The sequence below is a fragment of the Haplochromis burtoni genome, unplaced genomic scaffold, assembly GCF_018398535.1.
Source record: "Haplochromis burtoni strain Fernald_Lab_line unplaced genomic scaffold, NCSU_Asbu1 Contig_43, whole genome shotgun sequence".
Taxonomy (NCBI): domain Eukaryota; kingdom Metazoa; phylum Chordata; class Actinopteri; order Cichliformes; family Cichlidae; genus Haplochromis; species Haplochromis burtoni.
The window spans coordinates 2,832,508-2,858,430 of NW_024582404.1; the positions used below are offsets into that span (position 1 = coordinate 2,832,508).

The 25,923-nt window shown below is 48.8% G+C and overlaps 1 protein-coding gene across 1 annotated transcript in view; it reads right to left on the bottom strand.

The window, feature by feature from the left end:
* Positions 1-2,318: 2,318 nt before the first annotated feature.
* dapk1 (death-associated protein kinase 1) overlaps positions 2,319-25,923 on the bottom strand; it is a gene marked incomplete in the record, with an annotated part of 66,706 nt that continues 43,101 nt past the window's right edge. Inside the window, 15 exon segments of the mRNA XM_042220135.1 lie at positions 2,319-6,712; positions 7,063-7,251; positions 7,362-7,482; positions 7,889-8,027; positions 8,341-8,538; positions 8,629-8,814; positions 10,997-11,213; positions 12,882-12,959; positions 15,870-15,968; positions 18,198-18,395; positions 18,541-18,738; positions 18,833-18,931; positions 21,067-21,165; positions 22,467-22,565; positions 24,356-24,475. Coding sequence (XP_042076069.1) covers positions 5,417-6,712; positions 7,063-7,251; positions 7,362-7,482; positions 7,889-8,027; positions 8,341-8,538; positions 8,629-8,814; positions 10,997-11,213; positions 12,882-12,959; positions 15,870-15,968; positions 18,198-18,395; positions 18,541-18,738; positions 18,833-18,931; positions 21,067-21,165; positions 22,467-22,565; positions 24,356-24,475 — 3,336 coding nt within the window.

Consider the following 25,923-nt stretch of genomic DNA (forward strand, 5'->3'; position numbering starts at 1 on the left):
AAAAAGTCTCTACTGAGTGACAAAACGTTTCTCCCACTCAGAGTGATACAGGATGAACTTTCTGGAGCTACATGATCACCATCACGATGTGATCTACATTAAGTTTGTCAAGTAATCCTGCTGCAGTCATCAACATTTTCTCGGTTTTTGCCCGTGTCTTTTTCTGTAAAGCAGAAGCACTCTGTAAAACGAGGACATCTTAGCGTCCACTGTAACCCTGATCAACGAAAACAGGAACAACCGCAGGTTTCTCTTCAGCCCTGCAGCCACAAAGAGTCAGAAGAATTCCTTCAACTTGCAATGACTTCACTCGTTTCTTTAGAAATAAAAACATTTTTAATTAGAGAAAAAAATTATTCACAACCATCCACATCCTACAGGAGCTTTAATAACTGCTGATATTTATAATCTTTCACTTTTCTAAAGCCCCATTCCTTAAAGACTGCTCAAAGTTGTTTTGCTATTAATTAATCCTAAAATTTACATACATCATTTGATCTTTATTATTAAAAGACTATGTAGCAGCCGTCTTACCTAATTATGGGACGATTTTTAACCTCAACAGTAGCTGGGCACATGTAGAAGCACGGTTTATTTGAAGATTTTCATTGAGGATTTAGAGTGCATCGTAGTGTAGCGCTAAGTTACAAACCATCTTCTTATGGCCTCTGGTGATGGACTCACCTTTGTGTTTATCCTGTTAGATAAACAGGGCACTCTGTACTGCAGTGGTTTGAATCGTATCTTACACATTACATTGTGTTCATGTAAACAGGGAGTCTTCTTCATATGTAAAAGGTTGTCATGGAGTTCCACAGGGTTCTGTGCGAGTATTTTTTACAGTATACATGCTACATTTAGGCAATATTATTAGAACCAGAAGCAGATGACATAAGTAAAACAATTAAACTACAAAAATATATACAAAGACCCTTTTTGCATATAAGTATATGGCCAGCAGGCACCAGTATATGTATATGAAGACCGTGATGGATCTTGGAGACTTTTTACCAGGATATACAAACATATATCGTATTTTCCACACTATAAGGCGCACTTAAAATCCTTGAATTTTTCTCAAAAATTTACAGTGTGCCTTATAATCCGGTGTGCATTATGTATGAATTCTTGTTGTGCTTATTTACTTTGAACTGATTTTATGTGGTACATATATATAAATCAGTCAAAAAATGCTTTAGTATGACTTTGGTAAGCTCCGAAGCCGCGCCGCTTGATGGCTTGTAGCATTACGGCTGCTGTAGTCAGGAGCCTCGCGGAGCAAAGTCAAACGAACACTGCAGCATCACTGAGAGTTAAAAACTGTCTAAATTCTTTCATCTTCAATAAAATGATCAGTTTTGCTGCTTTACCAGGTGTAACTATTAAGTTTAACATCCAGGCATCCATGACAACAGAGTTTATTACATTTAACTGAGTTAGAAGTTAGCAGGAAGTTAGCTCGCTAGCTTCCACCTAAACATGATATAGCATGTTGTGACTGAGAGATTTCTGAAAAATTAAAACGTACAGCTCTGCTATCACTTCCAACATAAATGAAGACAGGAAACTAAACAGCAGTGATGTTTGTAGGGTTACTGAAGTTGGGCTAGCTGCTATATAATGATGTGCTACATGGTGGCTAGCTACACAGCTATGTTAGCATAAACAGTGAAGCTGGAGGATGAAGCTAACACTTTTCCACTCGATAAAAGTTAACGTGAAGGTTCCTGATGGTTAGAGACAAATACAGTCGCATGGCAGGATGCTGTAAACGGGCCAAACTTCAGTCAGGAGAACAACTGAGATAATCCATCCACAATACGAGGTTAGTGATTAATATACTGCAACAACATGGGAATAGAGCAGCTACGAGAGAGGTACAGAAGTGGAGGAAGCAAGAAGAACGAGTTCAGTTCAGTTGACTTATCTGTTTTGTTTCGCTTAGCGCCTTATGGTCCAAAAAAATACAGTATGTAGGTTTGCTTACTTAGAAAAAAAGAATAATGTAAAATTGAACCTTTAGTTGGATCTTACTAAAGCTTCTTACAGACTGCAGTGTGTAAACTTTCTTTGAACGTTGTGCCTGAAAAGTGTTCGGTCAGTGCAAACTGCAAAGATGTTTTTAGAGCTCATCGCAGTAAAGTCAGGTGTGTCAGTCCTTTGATTGATACGTGTGCACACACAGACAGACAGGCTGCTGCTAATATGAGCAACCGAACTGCACATTAGAGTCACTGAACTAGCATTAATCAGCCCACCTGTGCTGGCACGCTGCACCTGTACAGTCTACTACGAACACTTAAATGATGCAACCACACTGGCATTAGGTAAAGAATTTATTATAAAATGTATTACACTATAAAGTGTCAGCAGTACTAAGAACATGGCATTCCAGGACATGCTAAGGATGTAACATAAATAGCAACAGAAAGATTTGTGCAATGCGGCGATTATTCTCCAAGGAGGAAAAGTCACCCGACAGTAAAACCGAGTCGGTCCCTCCTCGTCGACAGAAACATCTCAACCTCAGCAGAAGCTTCCAGGGAGAAGAAACCGAACAGACAAACTCATCATAGTGATTCTCAGTTTTTACAAAACGATCCTCTGAAACACAGCAGAGTCTCTTCCCTTTCCAAACGCCACCTCTCAGCTCGTGTACTGTACAAGGCAGAAAGAGGAATGAACGAGTGTGTTTTAGGCACACAACATTGGCAATGATTATACACAACTCCGACAACAGCTTCAATAAAAAACAGAAAACTCAAATCGCGTTTCAGATCAGTTTGGGACATTTCCTTTCCTCGTGTTCCTGCGCACATGTTGGCGTCTTTGATTCATTTTTATTGTCACTATATGTTTAGGAAAGATGTGCAGTACATTCATTTTTGCCTCAGCAAAAAACAAACAGCTTAACAAAAAGCTTTGCGTATTTACATCACAGCTAACAGTTTGCTGTGTTGATTGGCGAGAAGAAAGTTTAAATCTGTGACCAGACGGTAACACTGGAGGAAAGAAGCTGACAGCAAATACTGCACTCTGGCACGGAGCTCGTCTTTACACAGCGCGTCCTGAAAAAGTCCTTTACAGCCGTCAAATGTAACTTCAGGAGTGAAACCGTCCGACGCACACGTGCGCTGAAAAACAAGCTGTTTTCTTCTTCAGGTTCAGAGTGAGGGGCACAAACGTTACAAAACACCAGCTCGCACAAAGTGAAAATGCTTTTCTCTGACATCTCTGTCATCAGCAGCCTTTGGCCTTTTTCAGCTAACAATACTAACATCACGCCGCCGCTTCCCTGTGCTTGTGCTGACCGCGGCCGGGCTGCGGCTTCATGCTTCACAAAGACAAACTGAAAGAAGGCATGAAGCCACGCGCGGCCCGCCGACAACGAAGCTCAAATTTAGCTTGACAGAGGTGGCGTGGATGCCACTGTGCAAAACTCTGACCGCGGACGGCAGCTTGATTAATGACGCCCCTGCGCCGGCGATAACGCTTTAAAAACCTGATGAGGAGGCATCGAAGAGGCGCGGCGTCAGCGTCTACTGTAACCGCTGCTCGTTTAAGAGAAGTACAAAAGTACAGAAACCAACCCAATTATAAAAAAATCACCTTTCTGATTAGAATTTAGCGTTTTAGTGAAACTTTCTATTCAAAGCACTCAGAGTGAGGGCGTCCTCAGCCCACCCTGTGATGGGTTAAACATTTACTTTGCAGCTTGTTACACTTTAGAAAGGTCAACATGAACCCAATACCACACAGTCCTTTAGAAAACCCTCCTTTTCCTGTAAAAATGGCTACGCTTCCCTTTGTGTGAATGAAAGATGTTTACAGAAACACTGATGTTTACAGGTCCCAAAGTTTCCCTGGAGTTTTCAGGAAAAGGAAGAAAAGGAATCGCAGATATTAAAATGCGAGTACAAAGCAGAACGTTCTGTTTCTAAGGTTTTGGCTCCGGGGTGTCCCCATGACACCACAGAGACGGGATATACCTAATATCTTAGGCACTGAAGCCCCGCCCACCTGCTATTCTGACCTACTTTTAGAGAGGGGCAGCCAATCCGAGGAAGGCTAGCTTAAAGAGAAAGGGGCAAAACCAGCTCATTTCAGGCCGAGCGGCTGCATTAAGGCCCAGCAACAGATAAATGCGCATTAGTTTGCACTGTGGATCATGCAAAGCTGCTCTAATACACCAGACTGCTGTTACTAAGTAAGCTGCTCTGGATTGGCAGATAAAAGTGAAAAGTTCTCTTGAATATGCAAATGACATTTACATTGACATGGTTTGATATGATGTGCACTCAGAAATCTGTTCATCTGATACAAGTCGATGCTTAACTTGAGCACAATTCTGAAGCTCCGGGGAAATCACAGCTGCACACGTGCCAGAGGTCTGAACAGCGATCTGAAAACAGCAGCTGTGATGGTGAAGGTGAGGTTTGACTTAGACTGTCTGAGTCCAGCAGACTTTAAAGTCCAACTGGAGACCAAAACTGTAATAAGACAGAGTTTATTCAAAGACATTCACGGGAAGTTCTGGGACCTGTAAAGGTTTCAGCTGTTGGATGGAAGAATGCAGAAATCTGAACTGAGGATTAGCAGGAACATCAACAAACACACCAATCAAACATGAAGGAAATGGTTCCACCCACTGCTGACACGTGTCGTCTCCACACATCTGTGTGCGTTTGCTTTTGTGAAAAGTGAAACAGCACGAGACCAGGTCTCCTTTATTTTTATACAACATGGTCTTCTTCGTGTTAGTGACAGCCGCCAGATAAATAGACGTGTTAGAAACTCATTTTACTTTTATATCAACAAGGCACAGTTCTCCAAGCATCTGGAAAAGACTTCTGCTTTGTACCAATGAGACTGGCTGTGCTCTTCAGGGAGGTAGAAGGCCACCAAGGCACTCTGAAAGAAATGCTGTAAATGTATTAAATGCTAAGCTGAACGACCAAATTTCACATCAGTAAACCAGAAGCGAGGAGGGAGCTGATATTAGATGTAAGCGATGGATGGAGCGAGCAACACGACACACACTCAGCCCTCGGGTTCGAGCCACACGTGCAGCTGCCATCTTTCTGACCGCACGCGGAGATTAGAAAACGGCGCCGTTCCTTGGAGCGAGACTGGAGTGTGCGTGACAGCAGGAGGGACGTTAGGAAGCAGCAAACAACAAGATAGAAAGAGAAGAAAAACACAGAATTCCTCTTTGGAGCTCGGAGCGTTCGGTTCTTTCACGACATTCGTAGCGGGAGGAAAGCTCGGCTGTACAGGTGTGGAGAGCACAAACACAACATCTGGTTTGCACGGCAACAAAACGGAGCGATTAAAGTGTGAGCAGCTGGACCGGAAAGATTGCACGAGTCCGTCGTGTCAGAGCGACCTCCTGACGTCTGGCGGGGACAGCGAGCCCTCAGCGGGAAATGACGGAGCTGATGGAGTTGTACGATGTGCCGCCGTTGCAGGTTGGCGGGTAGCCGTTGGCGGCTCCTCCCAGCGCCTCCGTGTTAACCTTAAACACGGGCGACGCTTTGAGCAGGAAGTCCGCGGCGTCGCGCCGGCCGAGCTCCCTCAGCTTCGCCATCAGTACGCCGACCCTGCTGCCCGCTCGCCCGCTCCACTCCTGCAGCAGAGCCGCCGTCGGGCTGGGCTGCAGCGCGGCCTGCTGGGAGTCCGAGTCCAAGTCCAGCTCAGAGGTGCCGTTTGGAGTCCCGTTGCTGTATTTGGCCACCAATTCAGTGAGGCCCAGGTTCATGGCCAGCAGGCACCAGTCTTTCCCCATGGCGTCTGGAGGGTCCAGCATGCGGCACAGCTTCCGGCGAGCCAGCAGCGGCACGTCCGATATGTGGACGTTCGTTCCCAGAATCCCCTGCTGGTAAATTTCAGCGCAGCCGAACGCCAGGATGCTGCTGAAGCTCTCCCGATAGCCGCCCATGGTGTTGGTGAGCGAGGTCTCTCGCTGGACTTGAGCCCGGAAGAAGTCTTTGGGTTGGTAGACCATGATGGGGGCGTGGTGTTCCCGCAGCTGCTGAGGGCTCAGGTAGTATTTGGCGGTGAGCTGTCCGGGCAGCGTGGAGGCCAGCAGGTTCTCTGTTATACTGCAGAGGGTGTCCAGCAGGGTGTAGCACTTGGCCCGCTCAGAATCATGTCCACGGACCTGAATCTCCACACCCTGCCCGTGGTTGACCAGGAGGATCATGGCCTCCACTCCTGCCTGGCTCACTTTGGCGCCGTTGGTCCACAGGTGAATATCTCCATCGTTGTCGTCGGCGCCGTCCTCCTCGGGCTTCTGCTGGTGGCTCCAGCGACACAGGTTCACCTGCAGCTTGTGGAAGAGGCCGCAAGGGAAGGGAGTGAGGTGCTCGGCCGGGACGATTCGGACGCCTCCGTAGAGCAGCGACTCCTCCTCCTCCTCTTCGGTCCAGGACCGGTGGAGGCCGTTTGTCTTGATGAGCGCGGGAACATCCACCATGGTGGGGTTGGTGACGTCCCGGGCGCAGACGTCCATGGCATCCAGGATCTGCAGCAGCTCGTCCACGTCGCTCTCAGGCGCCAGGGCCTGCACCTCCTCCAGCCTGTAGCGCCCCCTGTAGTGGTGGATGGCTTTGGGCGTCTCCACGGAGAGCAGCTTGCCGAGGATGCTGCTGCAGAGCCATCGAGGCTCCAGCAGGACGACGTCCTGCACCGTCTCACTCTGCATGATGTTGATCTGTGGAGGAGACGAGGGAGAAATGTGAGCGCGTGGACGTTTATCAGAAAAATTAATGTCATGAGACAAAGACAGAATACAGAAAGAAGCTAATAAATATTTAAGGAACAACATTAAATGGAACTTTTGCTTTATCTGTGAAAAACATGCAAATAAATAAATAAAGTTTTGGTTCCTCATTCAGCTTCCTGAGCAGAGGCACAGAAACAGAACACAGTGTTCCTGCTGCTGTTCTCACAGATGAAAACCATCTGGTTTGGTTTATTCAGGAGCCTGCAGTGCAGTGCCCCCTGCTGGCACTCAGGAGTAAAACACCGACTCCTTTTTCCTGCTCCCGGTCAAACACTCACCTCCCCCATGCTGTGGAGCTGCAGGGCCAGCGTGCGCAGGTGATCCTGGCTCACCAGCGGGTTGATGTGCTCCTGCACGTCACTGACAAACTGCTGCCACGACATCAGCTGGTTGGGTCCGCTGAGCTTCCTCCAGGTCGGCAGAACGGCCAGCAGGCGCTCCGACAGCAGCGTCATCGGACTGCACCTCTGCAGAGACGGAGAAGGAAGCGGCGACAATAAACGACCACGCTGCGTTTGTTCAGGTATGAGGACATTTAGAAACAAGAGGACGGCGAGTGAGAGTCTGCAGAGCTCACGGAGACGACGCTGGCTCGAAGCTCCTGCAGGTGACTCCTCAGCAGCTTCATGTCTTTAGAGTTTGAGGCTCCAGCGTCCATCACAAACAGTTTGTCACTGATCTGCAGGTCGTTCCCAAACCTGGACCGAAAACCAAAAACACCAAACTTTGTAACAAATCACTGAAATCTGTGTGATTAATACGTCTAATTTATTCTCTGCAGGGATTCTTTGAGGTCGCATCGACTGTCTTGACAAAAAGCCGCTCGCTTTTTTACTCATCAACATAATCTCCACTGACTGACGGCACTTTAACTTTTTCAAGCATAAACATCAAAGCAACAGTAAAAGATTCTCAAGCTCTCCTCTCTCTAGATCTGGTTTTACAAAACATTAGCTCTGCTGTGTTAGCGGTGAAACTGCTGACTTTGCTATCTGCTGTCTGATCAGTAAGGCTGACACGTACGCTCGCTGTGACCGGATCATGTGACTGACGTGATTTAAGCTGGCACCGCTCGGTGCAGTATGGAGAGGAGGTGCTCTTCACCTGTTCCTGACTTCCTTCAGCAGCGCCCTCTCTTTGTCGTAGCTGAACTCTCCGGAGAACGCTCTGGGAACGTCGGCGAGGTCGGCGTGCGTCGCCACCAGGACGACCGCGAGAGGCTGCTGGATCCGACCACCGAAAGCTGAAGAAAAGTTAAGATTGTGAACCGTCACAGTAGACAGCTTATCATGGTCAGGTTGTGTAACTTTCTGGCTGCTGCAGCAGCAAATGTAGTTCCCACAGCCTCGCACGAAACAGTTTAAATGAAGCTTCAAAAAGGCCAAAACTACTCAGGAAACAAAGACTTTCAAACCTGCCGACTCTCTATCGTTGCAGCTTCTACTTCCTGTCTGCAGATCTGCTCCTAACCTCAAACATATCGATGTTTTTAAGAAAAAGATTAAAGTCGACCATCCACCGACCGCACGAAGGCAGTAGATGGTTGGTCTGCTTACAGATGCTTTCCTGCGGCAGGGTGAGGGCCTTCAGCAGGTTCAGCCAGTAGGTGATGTGGCCCAGCTGGGTCTCGTACGGCTCCTCCAGGCTGAACAGGACCACGTGGATCGCTGTGACATCGTTGGCCGCAAAATAATCGTAGGTGCAGTAGTAGACCGGGTTTCCAGAAAACTCCCACACGCTGAAATCTCCCACGCCTACAGAGAGGGAGCCGAGTGAGCTTTGCTTGAATTTCACATACAGGTTTAACCGTGGACGTCCTCCGCGGGGATCCTCGCGGCTCTCACCGTGGATGTTGGCGTGCTGGATGTCGATGGCCTTGGTTGCCTGTTCGTCAGCTGCAGACAGAGCGCTGTGCACGGGGGAGAAGACCTCCAGCACGCCTTTGGTCAGGCTGGGCTCAAACATCATGCTGCGGCTCCTCACGCTCACGTTCTCACAGCCGGGGTACAGGTTGGAAATGCTCACCGACACTGAACACAGACATGGAGGAGAAACCATGACAACCACCGGGACTACTTTCAGTTAATGCAGAATTTTTACTGATTTTTATTTAGCAGGGACACACAGGAGAACCTGCAGCACTATGTTGCTGTTAGATCAGGGAATAAATCCTGACTTTTGGCTGCACAGTTTGAGCGGTGATGGTGTTTAAAGACACAGCGGCTGGTTTCTGCTCTCAGAGGTTGTTGTTCTGATCTCTGCTGTACTTCAGCGCGCGATCGACTGTGACTAACGCTCAAAGTATTTCAGATTAAGTGCAGATGTCTCTCTCTGCTGCAGCAAACACATCTGCATCATCTTTACCAAATAACCGCCGCTTGCAAACACAGGGGGGCGCCATTTCCCTGCTAATGAATCCACTCTGCAGGGACAGTTTGGATTTTCGGGACCACACCTACAGCTTGTTTTTGAGGTCTTAATCACAGTAAAATGACATCCTGGTCTTTGGGTGATCACAGATCAGTGTGACATCATCGCTGGTGTAAAGAGCTGGAGGAGAGAAGATGTTTGAGACGGACGATAAATCGGGGAAAACGCCAGACGCACGATGGTTTTTCACAGCACAGCGAAGGACAAGTCAGAAACTCAGGCACATCTGGACACACATCCACAAAACAGATGTTTATTTCATCCGAATGTTTTCATTTCTGATGGGATTTTATACTTGAATAAAAGATTGGAAAGTATTAGTGGCTGCAAATCTTTTAATTCCAGTCGTTGGGAGGCCAAAACCTTTGTTAGATGTGCATTTTGTGAAAAACCCGTGTGTGTGTGTGTGTGTGTGTGTGTGTGTGTGTGACGTTTTCCTCTCTGCACTAACATAAAAGCTGCCTCCACCGTTTCACAGTCGGCTGTCACGGCTTCAGTTTGAACATGCAAGCGTCTGCTCGGCACTGCAGACGACGATGATGATGAAGACTTTATCCTCCACCAACTGGCAACTGCAGAAAACAATGAACCCATCTCGTCTTCTCTCATCCTAAACGTGAGGAAAATGTTCTCACGTCCTGGTTTTTGTGATCGGTGTAAGATGAGTGAAATCCTTAAAGCCAACAGGTTCCGCTCATTTTCTCGACGTGGAGAGAAAAAGCTGTTTTCATGCCGTTTAACGTCGGGCGGTTCAGAGTTCAGTGAAGCTGCTCATGTCTTCTCTCGCTAACAGGCCTAAAAAGAGCGCCGCTTTTACGGAGGAGCACCTTTCACGACGAGGCCTCTCGTTAATGGAGCTCCGCGACATTTCAAAGTTCGCTACAAATAAGGAAATAAAAGAATATATCAGCGCACGCCGAGGCTGAAAGCCACAAAATCAATATGCAGCGTTCAGCGGTCTCGGGAGGCGACGCTAAAATATCGACACTTGTGTTTCTTTGTCTTTGGCTGGATTCACGTCACGCATCGCTGCAGAAACAACAAACGGTCGATACGGACCGGCGCTGACTCTTTGAGACGCCGGCAGCCTCACAGATGGAGGAGTCGGCTCACGCACCTGACCGTTATCAGCCCGGGCGTCACGTAATGGCTGCAAGCGGCGCATAACAGAGCAGCTAAAGGGGAGACGGGGTGGGGAGGAGGGCAGACACTAAACACGTCGTCACTGCACTTTCCTGAAAACCACGAACACCTCACAGACCTCAAGATCTCCGAGCCTCAGAGCAGCACCTGAACCGTTTCCCTCAGCAGACAGTTGTTCCATTTGTGCTCATCTATCATTTACTCCAGAGGATTATTATCAATTTCACCCTGTGAGATTCAAACTGCATCTCAGTACGAGACTGTGGGGCTCATGTTCATGCTCACATCAGAGCAGCAACAACAGCTGCGTCTACAACGTGGATAAAACGAGACATTTAATAAAATGACTCACGCTGAAGTTTTCTGAGACAGATGTGCGAGGGAGACGCCTCCTCACAAATAAACGAAGGAGTCTCTGTGTGCCTTTCTTTGCTTTTCCCAACCAACATTCGCATGTGTAGCCGAAGGGTGATTGGAGGGGGTGGAGCCTTTCAGAGCTGTCACCAGGTGACACACACCTGTCTGTACCTGCACAAACTCAGGATCTTCTTGCTGTGAGGGGGCGGTGCTAACTGCTGCGGCAGTGAAAGCATTAATGCTGAGCTGCTGACGACGCGACTCCACCTGTCTGTCACCTACCGGGAGGTTTGGAGTTGACGGGCGAGTTGGGGTGCCGGGCCGCGTTGGTCATGCGCGTCCTCCTCCTCCTGAAGAAGCTGCGCAGGATGCCGCACTTCAGAGACTCCAGCAGCGTGCTCTTCCCGGCTCCCGAGTGTCCGAAGAGCTTGAGTTTGATCCGGGGCTGGACCGTCTGAGTGGGCCGCAGCTGCTGGATGTAGCTCAGCTTGTGGTTGTCCTGAACCAAAAACACACCACAGAAGAAGACATCGACAGCTCAGGTCACAGACACCTGTACACGACTCCCACAAGGCCCCAAAAATCACATGACACATTTCAACTAATCAGATTTTGTGCTGCTGCACATTATGTCAGCTTCAAACTGCAGAAAAGCTTATTTAAAAATCCACATCAGCGTATTGTGTTGAAGAGATATCAGCTGATGTGGAACCAGAGCTGGGCTGTGCTTTAGCTCAACGCCACAGGCAGCAGTGTCAGCTCCATCCAACAAATCCAGTTCATTCAGTGTTATTTACACAGCGCCAAATCACAACAACAGTCGCCTCAAGGTGCTTTAAATTGTAAGGTCGACCCTACAATGATACAGAGAAAACCCAACAATCATATGACCCCCTATGAGCAAGCACTTTGGTCGACAGTGGGAAGGAAAAACTCCCTTTTAACAGGAAGAAACCTCCAGCAGAACCAGGCTCAGGGAGGGGCGGGGCCATCTGCTGTGATTGGTTGGGGTGAGAGAATCAAAATCACTAAATGCTTTTATTTTGGTGGATGAACAGGAGAGTTCCTGTGCCTCAAACAAAACGCTCCATATCTTATGTGTCTATAAATACTTCAGTTATAAAACATTTAAATGTGACAGCATTGAAACGCCGTGGCTGTGAGCGGCGTTACAGGAAATGCTTTCTTCCAAACATCATCGATTCTTCAGGCTACGAGGACGGTTTTTAAAACTGCTCTTAATGTTTGTGTAAAAATGAAACAGTGACTCAGCCGCAGGAAACATTTACAACAAAAGCCGGCTGCTTGCTCACGCCGCCGTAGATCTGACAGCTCGATGGAGCCGTTTAAGACGTTTCTCTAACCGTCCAATGAGTCACGCATCAGAAGTGGCCCCAAACGCTGCGAGCGGATACGTGGGATGTGAACGCGCTCCTAATCCCACCTGGGTTATGCTAACGTGTCAAAAAATAATTCATTTCCAATTTCAAAACGTGTGATTCACAGAATCCGGCTTTAAAACGAACGAGTTCTCGTTTCAAGCCGTCGGGTTTCTCCCCCTCTTGGTTGTCAACAAGTCGGCCTTTTCAAACGTGCCAAAGTGTCTGAGATTAGCCCAGCATGTGCAGACGGCGGCTGTTTTCACAGCTGCTGCTTCATGTTTTCACCAATTCTCAGCAGGTTTTCTAGAAAAAAAGAGACGTGGGCATCACGTAGCTTTAGACGAGGAGTCTGAGCGTGTCCTGGTAGCTGTGACCGGGAACACCGGACGCACACACACCGCTGTGGAGGGTGAAGCTGGTCGTCATGGAGATGAACGGTTTGGCTTTCACCGAGCGTTCGTCCTCTCACCTGCACGTGTCGAGCAAACTGCGCCCCAAAGTCTAAAAACGGCGGATCGCTAAAATCTAACACCTCCCGTCTTCCCGAGACGTCTCTCTCCACACCTCTGCACCGAAATAGACCAAGTGTGACGACTGTGAAGCCCGACTGTGCCTCATCACCCCACCATCATCATCATCATCATCATCTGCACTTCCTAAACCGCATTCACAGCATCACATCATTTTGTTTTATAGCCTCATTCTTCAAACAAGCTCAGCTGACACAACTTGGTTCAACACATCAGTCCAACTCGAGCCTTTTGAGCCTTTTTCTTCCTCTTTACCTTTTTAAGCTTTCCCAGCAGCGACACGACGTGCTCGTGATGTTCGGCCGAAGCCAAATCCTCCGCCGTCTTTCCATCCTGCAGGAGGAAAACAAAAAAAGTCAGGTCTTTAGTAAACATCACATCTCCTCTGGCTCCTCCTCAGCTCCACTGAGGACATTCGTAGCTCGAGCACAAAAAAGACACGTCTGTAAATAACTTCCTGTTAAACCAGTTCAGCAGACGCTGCTTTTACTTTAACTGTTTCCCCCAAACTTACATCACGTGTTCAACCAGTTTAGATCAGAACCAGCAGATTAGATACACAAATCATTTATATTTGTATATTTATTTACTTGTTCATCATAACAGGAAATTCAGCAGATATTTTGTTTTGATCGACGCTGACGTCTGCTGTTAGTGATTTATGAGTCAGCTGCTTTCATTTAATGAATGTTCTCCAAAAACATCGACGTAAATCAGATCGATGCGCCTGAAGTGACCTTTGTTTGTTATGACAGTTATTCCTCATCACGCAGCGTCGTCTCTCAGCTGATGTCAGTGGATTAATTACACACACACACACACACACACACACACACACACACACACACACACACACACACACACACACACACACGTTACTTTCCCTCTCCGCTCCAGCGCTCCGACACAAACGCCACATTCCTGACAGCGTTCATGTATCTGGCACTACCATCTGTCACTGTCCGGCTCGGCTGACGCTCCGCTGGGAAAACCTGCACGGACGCCTGAAACGCCCACAGAGCGCCGCCGCCTCCTCCCAAACAGCTCTGTGATGAAGAGGAAGATCGACACAGCGTGCTCACTGTTCGAATGGAAAGCTTTAATAAAATCATTTCTCCTTCTTTCACGAGCACGACTCTGTGACGATCGGACTTCGACATCGTCGACCTCTCGAGCCGACTGGATTGGGTAAATGAAGTCTGAGCATTTAGACGTGTGGACGCTCTCGCGGTGCTCGCCTCACACAGATGGCTGAGTGTCACGATTATTACTACTGATGCCTGGCAGTGACAGATGAACGCTGGCGTTATGTGAGGAATATTAGATCATCCACAGTATTTCCAGCCCAGACTAAATGTCTGCTGAAACGGAAGCTCGGGAACGACGAGTAACGGTGAAATCGCAGAGGCTGGAATGATTTGGAAGAATATTTCAGCCTCCACAGAAAAAGCAGGCAGAGATCACAGAGGCACCGTTGTCCTCCCTGACACTGAATTATACATCCCAGTGTGCGCTCCACATGAAACATGCACAGCACATCAGCTGCCATACAATATTAACATCCCGGGAAGGCAGAGCGGGAAAAAGCTCAGCGCAGATCGTCCGCTGCTGGAACCAGATCAATTCAATGGAATTCATGAAAGAACATTATGCATCAGGATCGAGCAGAATTAGATTTGAGGCTCTGAGACGAGTTTCAATGACGGACAAAAACACGTTACTTCTGATATCGGCGAGAACGCTGGAAACATCTGGAAATCATATCTGAACAGGCTGAAAACATCTGCACAATAACAACTGAGGTCATGTTGTGAGCTCTGGCAGGAGAAGCAGGGAGGCGCCCGTGATGGAGGCTGACGCGCCGACCCTGACGTGCTGAAGGTCTCTTTCGGTCTTTGGCTGCTTCTTCGCTCACTGTGAGTCCAGTTCTTGTACCGAACATTTGACACGAGTGTTTTTGTTTGTTAGAGACTTCAAACGATCAACATTAACATTCACATAAATGAAAGTTTAGCTCGTGACATAACTCTTTCAATTACGTTTGATTTATAAAATCACAATAACAGTTCTTCATAAAACCACTTGGATCCTGGACGCGGCTCGGACGAAGTCATCTCCTGGCCTTCGGCGTGGAGCAGCATCAGCTCAGAGCGCTGAGCTTTGAACGAGAAATAAAAATCCTTTCGGATCTAAAACGATTGGACATGAACTCCCACTTATCCGTGAAGTCAAACCCACTCAGGGCTGAATGTGGAACCGTTTGATCCCGAGCGCTTGGATAAAAGCTCTCAGCCCGCGGCTGCTGAAGCCTTTAACGCCTCACCTGCCGCAGACTCGGCACAAACGTCTCTGTGCAGTCACCAAATCCACGCTTGGATTCACTCGTCTTAAATATCTCATCTGCACAACAACGAGGCCGTTTCTCCTGCTCGCTTTCTTCTGCCTTGCGCAGCAAACACAGTGACAAACAGGAGTCTTGCTGCACAATCTCCTGAACAAAGCTAAGCGCTCGTAACGACCCCACAGACGGAAACTACAGGAAACGTCTTTGGAAATGAAACATTCTTGAAGTTGTGCTCACAGTTTTTTACTTCTTGGACTTTCAAAGAGAAATTTTAAAGCCCCCAAACATGTTAATAACTAATGTTTAAAATCCTCAGCAGACTTTTCATAATGGTGCAGCTCTCAAACTGCCAGCTGGGATTTAAATATGCTAATAAGAGTTTAAGAGCTCAAAGCGAGAGACTGTGAGGGAAGTGGATGAGACACTGCAAGGAAGCTCATCAGGGTTCAAGAGGTCGAGAGAACTTCAGTAACATGAAGAAAGAAGAAACATGGAGAAGGTTTCGCCTTGAAAACCTCTGAAAGGACGAGATTATTAAAAACAAAGAGGTGGTGCAGCTGAGCCGGGCGGAGACGAGGGCGGAGGTAAGGGAACGATGCCAGAAGAATTTCCCAGTTTTACTGAGGATTCATGAGCGGCGCCTTCGTCTGCAGCCCGAGCAGAAAATGAACAATCGCCACGCAAACGATATCTGAACAAGCACGGGAGCCACGTTTCAATTTACATACTATATGAGGCGTGTCGGCGTGGACCACGCCCCCACCACACTCCAGTCACAGATCGCAGCAGCTTCACGTGTGAACACATCCTACAGACCAAAGGGCTGCACTGGGTTTGAGTCTCATCACAATGATGACGAGCTGCACCCGCCCGAGCGGTAAAACAGAGAGGTGCCTTACGTTGGTGACGGCGTCGATGTTCGCTCCGGCCAGGCAGAGATGGCGGACGACCTCGAGGCTCCCGTTGTTCGCCGCCAGGTGGAGCGGAGTTCTGCCGGACTGTGACGCACAGAGGAGAGAGGAAGCAGCACACGTCAGCGCCGGACACGGTGAAAGTCACGCACACAATCATTCATGTTCGCTTTGACACTCACAGGTTAGTCTTAATCACTGAGGCTGCTGAGCAGAAATGCTCCAATAAGGATTCCTGAAAACGCCAAAACCTTCTGAGCGTGCTCAGTTTAAATGTTGAGGCAGAAGCTTTTTAAGAAGCTCACGTTCAGTTCTTTTCAATAAATCAATAAATAATCTCTGCGTGATGTCATACAGAGCAGATATCTGATGGTTTTCTCAGGTGCACATTTCTCTATGAGAAGCCCCACCCACTTCCTGTTAATGAGGAGCAGCCAATCAGAAGAAAGCTGGCAAAAATAAAACGTGGCCCTCTTTAAGCTGCCGTCACTGTAACACAAATGTGGAGGAAAAAGAGTGACACAAACACTGAAATCAACATTCATCACATTTTCTAAACAAACACTGAACGGCGTCCCCCTCCTGCCTCGCGCCAACTCGGCCTAATTAAGCGCACGGTCGTGCTTCGGCGGGCTGATCGGCTGCTCGCTGTTCCCGCTGCGGTCGCTCGGCCTGAAGAATAAAACTGCTGATTAGAGCAGGAACACAGTGCCCTGAAAACAACGCTAATTACTGTAAACACCATATAATTGCCATCAATTTCATACCACAATATCTCATAAATCCAGAGCAGTTCGATGTTGATGTTACAGTAAAAGCTTTGGGATTTAATCAGAGCTCAGTGACGGAGGCGTTTCAATCCATTCTCCTTTGCAGCAGTTTGGAAGAACATCCACCCTGTTTTTGTGATGCTGCAAACTGAGCTGGAGACGGTTTCAATCCCACCCTCTTATTTCTCTGCTCGGTGTCTGCAGCTGACAGCGAAGACCGACCCAGAGTCAGCAGCCTGTGATTCGCTGCTTCACACGAGCTTAAAAGAAACGAGCTCCAGCTGAGAATAATGAACCACGACGTCTCTGGCAGCGCCGTCTGCTCCCGATGCACATCGCCTCCCTGTGCGACGCTGAAAACACGTTTCTGCAGAAAAAGCCGAGAAAAGCTTCCCCGTCGCAGAATCTATTTAAATGTATGGTGTCAAAATAGAAAGTAGAAGCAGCGCAGACAGAAACATGCGGGAGGCGAGAGGGCGGGAGCTTCAGAGGTGTGTGAGGAGGGCAGCAGATATCAGAAGAAAGACGATTTTAAAATATGTCAGCAGAAAACAGCCCGTACCTCTGTAAACTGCACTGCGTTATGTTCTACTTCCTGTGTTTTTATCAATGCTCCACCTGCGATTAGGCCTCATTTAGCTCAGCTGCTAAACAACCACCTAAAACACTCATTTAAACTCGTCTTATTTTTCTTCAGCTACATTTGCTCTGCAGCAGCTCTCAGGTCAAACTATTCTAACTCCTTTACCTATGAGAGATTTTCCTCTCATTGGCTGTTCCTCACAAACCGGACAGCAGGTGGGCGGAGCTCTGTGCTCACACAAGTGAGGCGACCATATTAGTCTGTGAGAGCAGGGATTACTGGCACAGACACCTCATCATCTGAAACTGTGGTCAATGTGGAGCAGGTCTGACTCACAGCTGAGCTGATGGGGTTCGATTTAAAGGAGTCTTCTTCGTGAGGAAGATTACTTCATGGATCTTACTTCCTGCAGAGCGTCAAGCTGAGTGTGGTTCGGTCAGCTGTCGTTTACTTCTGCTCTTCTTGTGCTTCTAAGACTCCTGTGACAGTAATGCAAAACGCTCTGCAGCCCATCTGCAGCACGATCCGCAGGGCGAAGGCTGCAGCGCCGAGGCTGCTAGCTCAATCACTCAGGTTGGTCACGCAGAGCGTGTTTTATAAGACAGAGACACGTTCGGCCTGACTCATCAAGGTGCTGTAACACATCACATAACACCGGCATCGCTGAGCTGGCGCTGAAGTAGATGTGCTTGAAGGTTATGTAAGAGGAGAGTAAAAACAGAAAGCGTATTCATGTTAACGGCATCGGGACGAAAAATAAAAACCCCACACGCTAACATCAGTGTCTGAATGTGAGGGAGGGGGCGGAGCGCAGAGTTAGGAGGAGGTCCTTCACCTCCACCTTCGCTCTCAGGAGAACAGCTGTGTCTGAAAACTATGTGAAACCACCAGTCCTCTCAGCGCGGCCTGGGAACGCCTCAGGGAGCGTATCCGGGCCGTCTGGGGGGAAGTGCTTGCACTCACCTTGTTGGGGAGGTCGAGGCTGGCCTTAGCATTGCAGATCGCCATGACGACGGGCAGGTTTCCATCCTTGCAGGCGATGTGGAGCGGCGTGTTTCCGTGGCGGTCCTGCTGATCCACTTGGCAGCGGTGTCTGAGGAGGCAGCGGACCACCTCCACCTGACAGCGACGCACAGCCAGGTGGAGAGCTGTGTGTCCTTCCTGGAGACACAAACACAGACGGGTCAGTGTCTGTGACCTGCACAGGTGGTGAGACCTGTGTGCTGTGAGACCTGTTAGTCAACCCTCGCACAAAAACACGTAAAAGTAAAATGTGCCAAAATAAATCAGGCTGAGCTCTGGGCACCTTGTCGGTGGTTTCCAGCTCGGCTCCGTGCTCCACCAGGCACTCCACGATGTCCACGAAGCCGCGGGCAGAGGCCGTCAGCAGCGGGCTCTCCCCCTCGCGGTTCTTGGCGTCCACGTGGCAGCCCGCCTGGCACAGAGCTCGGGCTACCGGAGAGTAGCCGTGCCAGGCGGCGCAGTGCAGCGGCGTCTCCTGCTCCTGCAGACAGAAACGTGGAACGCAAAGATAAAACCCCGCGGCCCTCGAACAACCCCTCGGTTATTATTCCGATGCCGTCGCTGCACTCGCTCACCCTGTCCGTCAGGTCCGGGTTGGCTCGGATGCTGCACAGGTAGCTCACCACATCCACGTTGCCATAGCGAGCAGCCACGTGTAGCGCCGTCTCGCCGGACTGGAGGTGACCAACAGCCAATATGTTAATAACAAAGCAGCAGATTAAACTAGCAGTAAGCTAGAAACGATCAAATTGTGTCATAAAAGTCAAACAAAAGAACAAAAGAAGCGACTGTGTGTCTGTCGCTCACACCCACCTGACTGACACACGTGACGTCTAACACGTCTGTGACACGTCGGACGGTTCAGATAAAAACGGTTCCTATGAAATCTCAGAGTAAAAGTATAAACGCAGTGACAGAGACGAAGCTTTGCTGGTGTCCGGAGGATTCCCTGGAGAACCTTCCTTTCAGCTTCGGGAAGTGAAATGTTTATTATTCCAGGCGCTGGTTGATTGCACGAGCTGCTAGACGGTGATGAGAGGTGATTGACACGCGTGCAAATTTCCTCTTGCATGACAAAAACAATGTGTGAAAGACTGGAGGAGACGACACGCGGCACAGCCTCTGTTTCCATCTTCACCCGAGAGCAGCGAGCGAAAGAACAGGGCCGAGGATACAAGCAGCGGGAAAGAGCTTCCTCAGAGGGCGGTCCTCCATCACCCTTAGAGACGGGTGAGAGCTCCACATCAGTGTCCCCCAGAGGAGCAGGGGGAGGTAGCAGGGGGCCTCTGTGATCCTGACACCATAAGTGGGAATGCTGCCTCCAGTTTAGATTCTGTAGTTTGGTCAAACATCCCAGATTTTCCGTATAGTAGCCAAAACCTCCAGTAGATGTGAACAGGGAGCAGCGGACTCACCTCCCTGCTTCTTGAAACACAACACAGAGCCAAATGTTTGCACTGCATGCACAGACCGTGCACAGACCGTGCACAGACCGTGCACAGACCGTGCACAGACCGTGCATACCAAGCGTGGACGCTGTGGATGTTGACTCTGACTAGAACTCTGACTCCGCTTCTGTTTTCGTTAAAAACTGACCCACGAGTTTCAGACTTGGGGCTGGCAGTCAGCGTAAACGCTCGTTAGCAAGACGACGTGTTTACTTGTTTCTTAGAGACTGAGTCACTCTGAAAAAAAAGGAAAAACCCTCAAAGAGCGGTTTAATTTGGCGAATTACATAAAAAGCCGCCGCAGATTCACCTTGTTATGATAAACCTGAAAGGTCCTTTGGCTTCTCTGTTCTCACAAAGCAATTATCTAGTTCCACACAAACGCCTCGGCTTGTGATTTGGGGTTTATTGTGTAATAAAGAAAGATGAAACTTTAACGACGCCTGGACGGGAGCTGGAGAGTAATCAGCAGAGCGCGTGCAGCGCAGATTAGGCTCCGCCTCAGCGTTCGCAGACAGGAAAGGACACCTCGTGAAGATCGGAGAGACGGGAAAACGCTTCTGGGATTTTGGACGCCCAGGCAAGGCACGCACACACACACACATCGAACAGCACACACACGCACACACGCACGCACACACACGCGCACACACGACACACACACGCACACACACACACACACCAGCACACACACGCACACAGACACACACAGACACACACGCGCACACACAACGCACACACACACACACAGACACACACAGACCACACACAGACACACACAGACAGACACACACACACAGACGCACACACACACACACACACACACACACACACAGACGCACAGACACACACAGACACACAGACAGACGCACACGACACACACACAGACACACACACTGACGACACACACACACACACACACAGACACACACACGCACACACACCACACACCCAGACACACACTCACACACACGCACGCACACACACACACCCACCCAACCCCACACACACACTCACACACACACACAGACGCACCAATCCCATCTCTCCCTGCAAGGCCTGTTTCCATAGCAACAGCAAATAAGCTGATAAAATGCCAGAGTAACTGGTTTTCTCCACAGGTGTGGAAATGTGAGAGTGTGAATGTGTAAAGCTGTGTGTGTGTGTGTGTGTGTGTGTGTGTGTGTGTGTGTGTGTGTGTGTTTGTTTCTGGGCATTTCAAAGTAATGCTTCTCGAGGGGTTTGTGGGTAGGAGGCAGTGAGTAATTGCTGACAGATAACAGAGCACGATGAGTCGTAGTAAGTGTGTGTTTTTCCATGTGAGTGTGAGACGTGCAGAGAGGAAGGACCTGCTTTTCTACCTTATCTTGCACATCCAGCGGGCATTTCTTGTCATGGAGGAATCTCAGGGTCGCCACGTGGCCGTGTCTCGCCGCGTAGTAGATGGCGTTGGCTCCGCTCTGAGGGTTGGAGAGAGAACAGCGTTGCAGGATTTATCCCTGACCTTTAGTAAAGAGTCTGCAGCCACACGATAGGAACGCATCCTTGGACAATACTGTGCCGTGCTCTCTAACACGTTCTGAGGATGTGCTTGGATGTTGGGCTCAGACACAACGTTGAAGCTGTGGTTTCTAACCGGAGGAACGAGATCAAAACACGTTCTTCCATTGTTTCTGCATAAATTCATAACGTCTCTGTATAAATCTCCTGAACTCGCTGCACCGATGATGACAGAATGAAACTTTATTTAATGGCAGCCTGATGCTGTAAGTCAGTGTGTGCAGCATTAACCTGATTTCATGTGTGGCACTGAAATCAAATCAAAGGCAACGAGATCTCTGCGTCAGACTTCAGAGACGTGACGTCGACCCTGGTGTGGGTCAGCAGCTCCAGACGTCTCTTATTTTCTAACATCTTGGAAAACAAGGAAGGACCTGCAGCTCGGTGCAAGCACAGAGTGACTGCACGGCACGATGAATGTTTGTCAGGGAGAAGCTGCTGCGGATGTTCAGCTGCTCACAGAACTTCCAGGAGCTGTCGGCTATCAGAAGGGAAACGATTTCAGGCTCTGCTAAAGTCTTCCTCCCGTCTCTGACGCTTCACTGATGAAGATGCAGCTGTGACAAAGAGTTTTAGCAGCAGCACAAGTTTTGTGTTTGATGCACTTTGTTGGTTCTGAACAATCTTAAGCAACTTCATAAGTTTCAAAGAAACAAGTCGACGTCAGCTGTCACATGTGGGCTCTGACCGTGCTGCAGGCGGAGCCCGCAGGGCTAAACTCAACCCTCACGTCTACATTAGCTTCTGATTTTTAAGAAGAAGAAGATCTCACACTTTTTCTTATTTCAAATTAAAATGTGTTTATAAGATATGATAGGAAACCTCTGAGGCACCACAACAGCATCAGTGCACGCAGAGCAAGGACGAACCGACGATCAGAGTCCATCCCAGCATGCACTGCGTATGAAACAGCCAATCAGCAAAGAGGAGCGGCTCTGATCACTCGACTGTGTTTGATGTGTTTTTACCATTTCTGTCATTACACAGGCCCAAATATTCACAATCACGAGAACCTTCATTATGCAACGTCGAAGCAGGTTTGTTCCCTGAAATATTGATTTTTTTATAATATTTGATTTTCAAAAAAAAGTTTGCTGTTAGCATCTGAAGCTGTCCTGGTTCACAGCAGGGTCAAAGGTCAGCTGTTATGTGCCTTACAGCTCGTCCATGCAGCCTTCGTCACAGCAGGTCCGGCTCTTACCTTGTCGTGGGCCCGGATCTCCGCTCCTTTCCTCATCAGGACCTCGATGATCTGAATGTTTCCACAGCCGGCTGCGATCAGCAGGGGAGGAGTCCCGTGCTGCAAAACACACACACGCGTGTTACGCTTCCTGTTTATGTGTGAACGCTGCGTCTTTAATCTGTGCAGTAAAGCTCAATCTGACAGCCTGTAGTTACACAGAAAACGTGGCGAGGAAGTAAACGAGACCGAGGTAGAAATAATGAATGAAAATGGCGAGATGACCTTTTCTGAATGAGTCCCTGAGCAGAGACAGACCGAGCCGACGAGTCTGTCAGTTACCGACTCTGCCTCTGGTTGTTCATCCTTCCCCTCCTCATTTCTTTCCTCTTCCTATTTTCTTACACTTCACTGAGCTTAATGGCTTCTCGTCCTCACATCGCCCGCCAAGTCCTGACATGTGCCCGACCATCAGGCTGCGCGGTGTAAAAACTAAGCGTGTTTTAGTTTCTGTGTAATCATGCCCAGGCTGTGCTTTGATTTATAAAACCCATAAAACGCTCCCTCGGTGCCACAAACCGGACGTGAACACGCCTCCCTAACACGCTGCACCACGAGCACGTCCTCCGCCCACATTCACTGATGTTCTTTAATGAAGACGTGATGATGCTTCACAATAACACTTCAAATCTGCAGATTTCACCTGTTTACACACACGCAGTGCAAAAGTCTGCAGGTGGCAGATGAGCCTGGAAGCGACTGTGGGCCCGACTGTGGAAACACGCTCTGTGGAAACATGCTCTGTGGAAACACGCTCTGTGGAAACACGCTCTGTGGAACGTCAGTGTTTAAAACGTCAGGCTGTTTTTCTTCTGCTGTGTTTTGGCTGCAGGACGGGGCGACCTAGTTTCTGGGAAGCTGGCAGCTTTAAATAAACATGGAAAAGACACAAAGATTTTTATGGAGATCTTTGAGACGATTCAAGCTTTCAATTTATTCTTTAATCAACTTTTAATCTGTCATGATTTTGTCGGCGTTGGGATTTGTTGGATAAGCGGTTAATAAAGTCGAGGGATGGTTGTGTCAGACTTTATTTTCCTGGGTGGATATTCCACTTTGCTACGTTTTGCCTCGGATGTGAAAGCAGGATTGCCGTCCACACAGTGTGGAGCACAGCTCAGGCATGTAACTGTGACAGCCAATCAGCTCTCTGCGTCGATCAGAGCTGGAACAAGCCGGATCAAACATCATCACAAACATCATTATGCAACACGAGGCTGCACAACAACTGAATAATTTCTCAAATTATTTGCATGATTCATCTGAATCTGGAGCACAGCGGTGCAGTCCAGCCCACTGGATACTGTGAGACGTGCCTGCAGTGGAATAACTGAGATCTTCAGTTTAATAAATCGCTGCTCCCGCTGAGCCAGCGTTCCTACACAGCTGTGAAAAATGCCCGAAAAGGGAAAATTATTCCCTGATTTTCACAATTTCTTGGGATCATGAAGAATAAACAAGTTATTTAGTTATAAAAATTGCAAATGTGACGGTTTTATCTGTTTGAATGGTGACTTTGTTACATGTGAACGTTTAAAGAAACGCCGCTCGCGCTCGTGTGAGTCTGACCCGTTTCCCAACCTCAGCACAAAGCCAACTCGTTACCGAGTCTTAACCTGGTCCCAGCGCAGCGTCTGAAACTCAAAGCATGACTTCTCAGAGAAAGATGGAGGCAGCGCATCCACAGCTCCACACACACACACACGAGTCTCTGTGTGGATGAATCAGGGTGGCGCCTGCTTCACTCTGATGTATTCAGTTTTGAACAGACACACTGGCAGACGCGCTTCTGCGCCACTGCTTCAGATTCGTTGGGTTCAGCAGGAACGAGCTGAGCGTGTCTGCGTCACCTTGTTGGGCTGGTTCACATCGTAGTTGTTCAGCGAGCCGAGGAGATGCTGCAGACCCGGCACGTTGTCGTCATTTATGGCGTGGATGATGGCCTTCATCACAAAGGAGTCTTCCTCGTCCTAAACGGGCGAGAAACACGGTTAAAGACATTTAATCCTCTGCTGCTCACTTGATCTAAACCGAGAATCCAGCGATTACGACTCTGTCAGCGACACGTGACCCGGTCACCTTCAGCCAGACTCAGCCGTGCAGCGCAGCAACCGGCCGTGCCGCCTCGCTGCACAAAGAGACGACGATGAGCGAGGCGGGGAGAGAGCGAGGCTGATGTGGCGTTTGCTCAGCCAAGCTCGACTCTTTGGCCGCATTCCTCAACATAACCTCGCTGCTGGGCGAGCCGTGACTAAAGCACCTCGGAGAGCTGCAAACAGCACAAACATGCACGAGCAGCGAGGCCCTGCTGGGAGCTCCATGCCCACCTCGTTCACACACATGTGAAAAAGACCTCCGGGTCTCGTTGTGACCTCCAAAATACACAGAAATGATTTAATAACTGCAGTCAAAGAAGCGGCCTTCCCACTGCGACGGTAACCACACTCATCCATTTATTCATCGAGTGGTGATGCAAGCAGACGCTCAGCAAGAACGAGCTCTAATCACATGAAGTCTTTCTGCTTCACAAGTTCAAATGTTTTTATCCAAACTGCAGAACAAATACCTGAATGTGTGATTAAAAAACAAGACAGACAACAATCAAAAGGTTCATTTGAGGAAGAAACCAAAACAGTCCTGCAGGAGCATGCAGGAATAATGAGCTGTCTGAACTAGCGGAGCTGACCTCGGTAACATGAGCTGAACACGTGTAAACACTGCAGCTTCTGTGAGAAACTTAATTATTCACAAAGCCGTCCCAGCAGGCCGGGCTGTGCTCAGAGCACGAACACCCACCTGTACCTGCTTTTCAGGTAAGTCACTAAACCGTGCCTGGAAGTCTCCATCAGAGAGCTTGTGTTTGTTACCCTGAACCACAGGGGGCGCTGTGACCTCACCGTGCCCAGACCTACCTGTCAGGTCACCTGTGACGGCAGGAAGCTGCTGTGTAATCCTTCGATGACATAAGAGGGCCGGCCCCGGCTGCTCTGTGAATGATTGAGCTCCTCACAGAAGCTGCAGTGTTTACATCTGTCCAGCTTATCGTGTCGACTGGAAACGGACACGCTAACGTAAAAGCCTCCGTGTGTCCGAACAAGCTGACTCATCATTTACCGCAGACGGACGCACGCCGGGAGCCTGGACACCACACACACACACGTTGGGTATTCATGACCTGTGGGGACATCTCACTGACATAATGCTTTCCCTGGACCCTAACCATGAAAAATGAATTCCTAAACCTCAGCCTGAACCTTACCATAACCAAACTGTAACTAACACTGAAACCACACTTTGAATCTCAAAAATGGCTTCAAACTTGTGGGGACCAGGATTTTGGTCTCCATAAGGGCTGACGGTCCCACAAGTACAGTAAACCTCCAGACACACACACACACACACACACACACACACACAC